At 35.8% G+C, this 7,803-nt stretch overlaps 1 protein-coding gene across 1 annotated transcript; it reads right to left on the bottom strand.

Annotated features, from left to right (window-relative positions):
• Positions 1-185: 185 nt before the first annotated feature.
• On the bottom strand, positions 186-5,549 carry LOC107099875 (baculoviral IAP repeat-containing protein 5-like). Its single transcript, XM_015398152.1, has 4 exons — positions 5,318-5,549; positions 3,078-3,187; positions 438-555; positions 186-345 (listed from the first exon to the last, which is right to left on the bottom strand). The coding sequence occupies exons 1-4, from the start codon at positions 5,423-5,425 to the stop codon at positions 253-255; spliced, it is 429 nt and encodes a 142-aa protein (XP_015253638.1). The 5' UTR covers positions 5,426-5,549; the 3' UTR covers positions 186-252.
• Between the last annotated feature and the right edge of the window lie 2,254 nt (positions 5,550-7,803).

Here is a 7,803-nt window from a genome sequence, read left to right as displayed (position 1 = left end):
AAAAAAAAAAAAAAAAAAAAAAACACACCAAAAGAAATGAAAGGAAAAGAATAAACATGGTGAAAAAGGTTTTTTCTATTGGCTGTTGGTAATATCAATATACGGAATTTCCCTTTGGGATTAATAAAGTATTATTGAACTGATTTAAGTCCAATAGGGGTATAAACCAGGACATGACACAAATGCAATTTTAAAAACAGAACAGCTTTAATGAATAAACACAAATCTTTATTGTCTGGATCTATTCCCTTTTCACTCCTCGCCCATGGCCGTCTTGATTATATCCGCTCGTATCCGTTTGGCTGCTTCTTCAAACTTGGCCATGGCCTCATTCCCGACTTTGTTCTGTGAAGAAAAGTGTGAAACAGTTCAAGCTGAGCTATATGGTAACTTTTAGCAGCAATAATTCATTAGGGTTGAAATAAAAATGAACATACAATGATCAATTTTAGCCTCTCCTTGTCGAGTTTGTTGAATTCTTCCACAGTCAGCTCTTCTACAGTTTTCTTCAGAGCAATAAAGTTGCAGGATGGTGAATGAGATTTGTGTTCCTCCCTGATAAAAACAAAACAGCCTCAGTAATTACAGACATTTGCAAACCTTCAGCCACTAAAAATGAGAAAGTCGTTTTATGTGTCATTATATATAGAACTCAAACCATCTATCTTCTGTCCCGCTGATCAGAAGCGGGCTCCCGGGGGGTGCTGGGCTCATCTCCAGCTGTCTACAGGTGAGAGGTCTGGACAGGTCGCCAGTCCATCACAAGGCGACCCAGAGATAAACAGGACAAAAGGCACACACTCACACCTAAGGAGGATTTTTAGAGAAACCGATTAACCTAACAGTCATGTTTTTAGACTGTGGGAGGAAGCCGGAGTACCCCGAGAAAACCCAGTCATGCTCAGGGAGAACATGCAAGCTCCATGCAGAAAGACCGGGAATCGAACCCAGAACCTTTTGATGCACCACTGAGCAGCCCTACAACTCAAACCATGTTCTTTTCAAATAAAATGTCTTCAAGGAAGAAAATGTGATGATAAGGGTTCCAACCTAATCAGATCTCACTCAGCATTTAATAAACAGCCTGCCAGCCAGACTGACTCACATGAAGTCAGTCTGCTAAGGAAGAGCCTCTCCAATCTGAAACCAACCAGATCAATCACACTGTGGGCGGCAGCCCAACAACAACAAGGCAACAGAGCTTTTCTTTAACCATTAAGGTCAAGATTGCGGCTACAAAGGAGTGATGTTTTAATGATGCCCTTTATCATGTCCCAATGAGCTAAAAATATCTTTACTGCGGCTTCCTTCCACAGTCCAAAAACATGACTGTTACGTTAATTGGCTTCTCTAATTTCTCCTTAGGTGTGTGTGAGTGTGTGAATGGTTGTTTCTCCTGCTCGTCTCTGTGTTGCCCTGTGAAAGACTGGTGACCTGTCCAGCGTGGACCCCTCCTCTCACCCATTGACAGCTGGATTTAGGCACCATCACCTCACACGACCCCTGCTGGGATAAGTGCGACGGAAAATGGCATGAAATAGCATCTCATCCATGGTTCTAAATCATTCCTGAGGACTCTGTTATTCCCACCTTTTAAATCGATCTCTATCCTCTCCTTGCTGTGTAACCTGGCCAGTAAATGACGCTCTATTTCTATTTCTAAATGCCATCCTTTTAGAGACGAACTGAAGCCATTGTTACCTTTAGGCACAGCCTTATAAAAATTGTCTTTTAATTTACAGTGCAGAGAAAAAACATTGGAAAAACTGAAGAACCAAGACAATTAAGCCTAAAACATTCAGCTAAAACTGTGAGGAGATTGACCTGATTTTACCATGAGGTGACGGGAGAACAAAGGTTTATATTTCAGTTGCTCAAAATGTGAAAAGTAATGATCTTGTTTAGGTTTAATGAGATTTAGGCTTTTATATTTTTGGGAAAGAGGATACACTAAGAATCCAGATGTGTTTTCATAACCTTTTTCCCTCTTCTCATCATAAGTTAACTTAGAAAACACTAAAAGCAAATTCCAAAAAGGTTTAAAAACAATCCACTGGACTTTGTTTCCAAGTCTGGAGACATGTTGCTTCCCATCCAGGAAGCTTTTATTTTTAAAATTTCAGAAAATAAAAGCAAACTCACTCATTTTTAAAGTTGTTCCACAGTAATTTAGTAATGCAAGAATCGTTAACTGGAGTATAGAGACTCTAAAACATGCCTTTAGCAGACAGAGCAAACCACATAGAGCAGTAATTATATAAAAATCGTAAAAAACAAAAAAAACATATAAACATTTTGCATCTAAGATAAAAAACTTTCTCATCTGTCAAGAACTCCTCAAGTTGAAACGTTTTAGTTTCACCTGCATTAATTTAGTAAAAAATCTTTAAGGAACCTTTGGCTGTCCAATTATTAATCGAAAAAAATAATAGACGGATTAAACTATTTGCAAAATAATCATTAGTTGCAGCCCTATATAGTGATAATTAAAGAAATATGACTTATTGTAAAGAAGAGGGTGAAAAAAGCTCCTCTGCTTCGACTCTGTGGACCTTGGTCTACGCATGATGCCATTTCTTTCCACTGTTATTTAACCTCTGAAGGCTTCACAGCAGAATTATACTAGCACATAGGATTAAACTAACATTAGATTACACGCAGACATACAACTAATCAACTACATGATTTCTGAAAGCAATTTGGTGCGCAGGATTTTATTTAGGAGTATCAACATAAAGGGAGCTGATTATAGCCTTTTATGAGTCTTATTTGTCAAAGAAATTTCCTTTCCCTTTAGAATGATTATTTACCTTTACCTGGTATGTTAGAAACAATTTAAATACAATAAACTCAGCTTTATGTGAATGCTTTGGAATACACTGTACACATGTTTTATTTTTAAACACTAACTTCACTAAATGTATTTTGCAATATTTCTGGCATTAAATCAGCCCGGCTTCTTACGTTACACCGATCAAAATCCTCAAATAAATGTACTTTTACTTTTATTAATCTTTTGGATGCATGCATATTATGTACTTTTCTGAACCCAAAGCCCAGTTAAATGAAGTTCTTACACCGGGTCATCCTCTGGCTCCCAGCCTTCCAGCTCCTTGAGGCAGAAGAAACACATGGCAGTGTCTGGACTGTTCTCCCCGGGGGTGTGGATGAAGCCAGCTCTGGCCATCTAGAGGCAAAAAGAAAGCAAAACAAAAAAAAAACTGAAACAAGGCATGCACAGTTGAAATTTGAACAAGTTGGTGATCTTTTAAAATCTTCCATTTGTTTAATTTCCTAAAGATTGGAATCTAATCTTTATGGACTGTAACCTCCACCCAATTCAACTCAGTTTATCTATATAGCTCCAGTTCAAAGCCCATATAATGTACGGGACTTTAGAGGTACAGTTTAGCCAGGTCATACAGTCAAACTGATTCAGTTTCCTATCTAAGGAAAACCAGCTGATTGCATCGATTCATTGACTCTTCAGCAATCCCTCACACTAAGCATGCTTGTAGCGACAGTGGAGAAGAAAACTCCCTTTTAACAGGAAGAAACCTCCAGCAGAACCAGGCTCAGTGTGAGCGGCCATCTGCTGAGGCCCACTGGGGTTCAAGGAGACAGAAGCAGAGATACAGACAGAAGCAGACTCACATAATAAAGGCAGGAATAATTCGGAACCATGACCAACTAGTATCAATAATAAAAAAAAAAAGATGATTTCAAAAAAGCAAAGAAAGTACTTTCTGTTTAAATATAAAAGGTAACCATTTTTTATTGGGTTTCATCCATATCCTAGTAAACAGTGAGTAAATAAATAGGGTAAGGTAAAGTTAACCATAAAAATACTTTTCGATTAATAAAAAAAAAAGAAGACCATTCTCACAAGCATGAAGAAAATATTCTAACTACTTTAATAATATTTTGGTCCGGGACAAAGTTTTCTTCTCAGTCACCAGTGAAAATGTGTCTATATAATTTTTTTTAACATACAATGACAAAGAACTGTACAAAAGAATGTAATAAAAATGTTCTAATACAATTTAACAAAAGCCATTTTTTAAACATGAGTTTTTAGCTGCTTTTGTGAAAGCACAACAGAGTTTACATATTTTTAAGCTGGGAGATGGTGTTTTAAAAAGGCCATGAAGTTTTTTTCTTCTCCAAGACACAGCCTATAGGTTCTGTTAGAACCAGATTCTTGAATACAAACTGGAACAAATATACAACACTCTGCAGTACAACCAGCTGATGAAGCCCAGAAAGAAATTATGTAACGTCATAAAACATACTTAGCTGTAAGTTAGAGAAAGGTGGTGGAACTAACTCAAACTGTATTCACTTTTATTTTTTTTTACTAACATGTAATAGTGCTAATATTTGTTACCTTGATTTGCTAAAAAAGCAAAGTTAGGTATGCGAGCACAGGTCCTGCTTTGTACAATCAGCTGGAAAAACAGCTGGAATCCCTCCTTTCCCCAAACAGACTCAATGGGAGCATTCCCAGACTAATAATGTTTAGAATTACACCTGAGTGCCGCATATTCTCAGTCTGCTTTGCAGTTTTGCAAAAAAAATATGCAGCAAACTAGATTTTATAATTGCTAAGGTGGTATAATATTCAAAATTGATCAATTTTATATCTTTGCAACTTTTTATGTACAATAATAGCAGCGTAACAAATTGTTATGATATATTTTAACATTTTAACCTGGAATTGCAGAAGATTTCTTAGCATAAAAGATCATTTACCCAACAGAAAAAATCATGTTTGAGCACCTTTACAAGAAAAGCCTCCTTCTCTTTATTCCAGTAAAGAATCAGGAGCAGTTCTCTTAGATATTTGACATTCCATCCATAATGTAGGAATAGCAGAACACAATGAAACAAGGTATTTGAGTCTGTCATGTGCAATGTCGTCTGGTAAATATTGACGACATTAAAGTGTAAAAAAGCAACCATATTGGACTAGTAAGGGAAAAACTCCTTTCTTCTCTATTTAAATCCAGGATATTTCCCCTGCTTGTTTTTTTTTTTTGTTTTTTTTTAGAAACTAAAACCCTTACTTTGTACTTACAACAAACGTTAATAAGCCACGTATAATACTTTTAACAGAAGAAATCATACGTGGATTGTCCAACGCCTGTTTGTATTTCTGCGTTAAAATGTCTTAAGTTTATTAAGATGGTACTTACAAAACTATTGAAAACCAACAAGCAATAAGGGCTACTGTGTGAAGTATTTCAATAATATATATTTTGAAATGTATTTAGCTGTTATGACGTCCGGCTCTTCATTGTTTTCAACATTTACTCACGTTCTCGGGGGTGCACGCGCAGTCTTTGTCAAACGGCCATCCTTCAAAGGTTTTAAGTCTGTTTTCGAAAAAATACATCTTGAAATTCATTTTGTTGAAAATCTCCATCGCGTCAAGCGATTAAAAATCAAATTTATTTCAATCAAAACAGTGTTAGCTAAGATCTACTAAGCTAAATGGAGTTTTCAAATTTCGGCGGATGTTGGCCTCGGCTGTTTTGATTGGATCTCGCCGCTTCTTCTTCTTCTTCGTCTCTATTATGGCGGATCGCAAGCACGTTTAAGATGCATACCGCCACCTACTGTACATGTGTATAGCAACATTAGTTCACGTCTATCAAATTCTATTTTTTTAATGTTGTATTCTGAAGATTAATAAGTAATGCTTTCTTTAATCTGTAAACATCCTTTATATTTCCCAAATTTTCCAATATTTCTTTTAGACTCCATTCTTAGCCTGTCCTTCCAAGCATTCTCCTTAATTTCTCCATTTCATGTTCATATGTTTTACAGTTCATCAATGCGTGTTCTACATTCTCTTTCTCTCCACATCCTTCACATTTGTCATTATTTTCCATCCCTGTTAAATATAAATTGTCATTTAAATAGGTATGAACCACTCTTAAACTTGTCATTTTACTTCTTTATTTCTGTTTCTCTCATTAACAGTTGTATTTAATACAGATTTTTGTAGTTAATATAATCTCATTATATATAATATCAATATAATCTTATTTTCATTCCACCCTTTTCTCATTTTCCCATTTCTTTACTCTTAATAAGTGATTTCCCTTCCCCTTTCCCAAAAGGAATTGTAATGGTTATTGCCCCCTCTAAACCCCTTGTCATTGCCTTCCTACTACCTTCATGTGCCGGTACCCAACACAACCAAGTATAATCTAAATAGAGTGTGTTGAATTTCTAATACTAATACTAAATTATCTTCTATTCACTAAATACTTTTAAAACTGCTTTGGAATCTGTATTTAGCACCACCCTGTCTGGTTTTATCTGATCTACCCACTGTAAGCTTAGTATAGAAGCCACCATCTCCTTGAAAACAGATAATTGATCTGATATTCTTTTAAAAATGTTTATTTTAAACTTTGGTATATATATTCCTATTCCCACACATCATTTTCAAATTCTTAGAACCATTTGAATATATTTAAGGTATTTATAAAATGAGTTTTCCAGATACACATCAGTCTTTATCCCTATTTCATTTAAATTCTAATAATTTTTCATTTTAAGCGGTCTCATGACTACATTTACCTCAGGGAATAGCCATGGAGCAATGACACTAATCGGATTACACTGAGCAATTTTCTTATCTTCTAATTCATACTCTTTAATCAGTTTGCTTACAATCCATCCAAATCCATTACTCTGGAACTTTGAACATTCCTAACAGTTAAGAAGTGTTGAAGTTACATTTTTTTCTTCCTAACTACTTTTAACTTTCATCCAATACTCACTTTTATAATTTTTATTTGCTATTCAACTTATACATCCTCCCACCTATTCCCATCTCATTAATTTTTACAAGTAGTTCTTGGCTCCATGATGAATCATATGTTTTTTCTATATAAAAAAATACTACCATCATTATCTCCTTCATTTTTAAAGCTTTCTCTGTATCATTATAGAACAAACCCTAATCTACTGACTATTATGTTTCCATCCATTTACTTAAATGAGAAGTTAAATCTATTGGTCTTTAATTCTTTGGACTAATAGGATATTACCATGGTTCATTAAAAGGTTGCCCTTTTCCAGCTATTTGGTATTAAACCTTCTTTCCATATTTAATTTTTAAAAAATTTATATTAATATCAAAGTTTTATTTCTTTTTTGAAACACATTTTTAATCTGTCTATGGCCCTTCAGACAGTCCCTGATCTATGGAAACAATCCACAATAGTTCCCATAGCGAGAAAATAATCACCTTTGACCCTGAATGAATCAGGCCCATGGCCCTCACCTCTCTTGTAATTAAGTCTTTTGAAAAGGTTGTTCAAAAGGACCTTTTTTTTAGGTTTTATTCCCTTCTTTGGGTTCCGGGTTGCACCCTTACGCTGTTGAATCTCATTCTCAAACATCTTGAGGGCCCAAAATCCATGTCAGGACAATGTTTGTGGACTTCTCCTCAGCATTTACACTATCCAGCCCCACCTACTGGTGCAAAAGCTCCTACACCGCTTCCAACTGGATTCCAGCGTCTCCGGCTGGATACTGGATTTCCTCACCAACTGATACCAGCAAGTGAGAGTAAACAACCATCATTCTGGACTGTCTTTTACATCTACAGGCTCTCCTCAAGGTTGCGTTTTATCTCCACTTTTTTACATCCTTTACAAAAACATGACTGAAATGTATGAAGACCAGCTAATCAGGAAGGCTGAGTTCATCTTGGATAATTATACCCATCCCCTACATAACGAATTCCAGTTTCTACCCACTGGTTCCTGTTTTAAATATCCAGCA

The sequence above is a fragment of the Cyprinodon variegatus genome, unplaced genomic scaffold (assembly GCF_000732505.1).
Source record: "Cyprinodon variegatus isolate N-32 unplaced genomic scaffold, C_variegatus-1.0 Scaffold915, whole genome shotgun sequence".
NCBI classification, from domain to species: domain Eukaryota; kingdom Metazoa; phylum Chordata; class Actinopteri; order Cyprinodontiformes; family Cyprinodontidae; genus Cyprinodon; species Cyprinodon variegatus.
This window is presented reverse-complemented; position numbering and strand designations above follow the sequence as displayed.

What these genes read in the sequence shown, in the direction of transcription:
- LOC107099875 (XM_015398152.1), bottom strand. Translation starts at nt 5,425, where the DNA reads ATGGAGATTTTCAACAAAATGAATTTCAAGATGTATTTTTTCGAAAAC. An exon ending in GCGCGTGCACCCCCGAGAAC is followed by an intron (nt 3,188 to 5,317) that starts GTGAGTAAATGT and finishes TTTTGCCTCTAG; the next exon opens with ATGGCCAGAGCTGGCTTCAT. An exon ending in AGAGGCTAAAATTGATCATT is followed by an intron (nt 346 to 437) that starts GTATGTTCATTT and finishes TTTTCTTCACAG; the next exon opens with AACAAAGTCGGGAATGAGGC.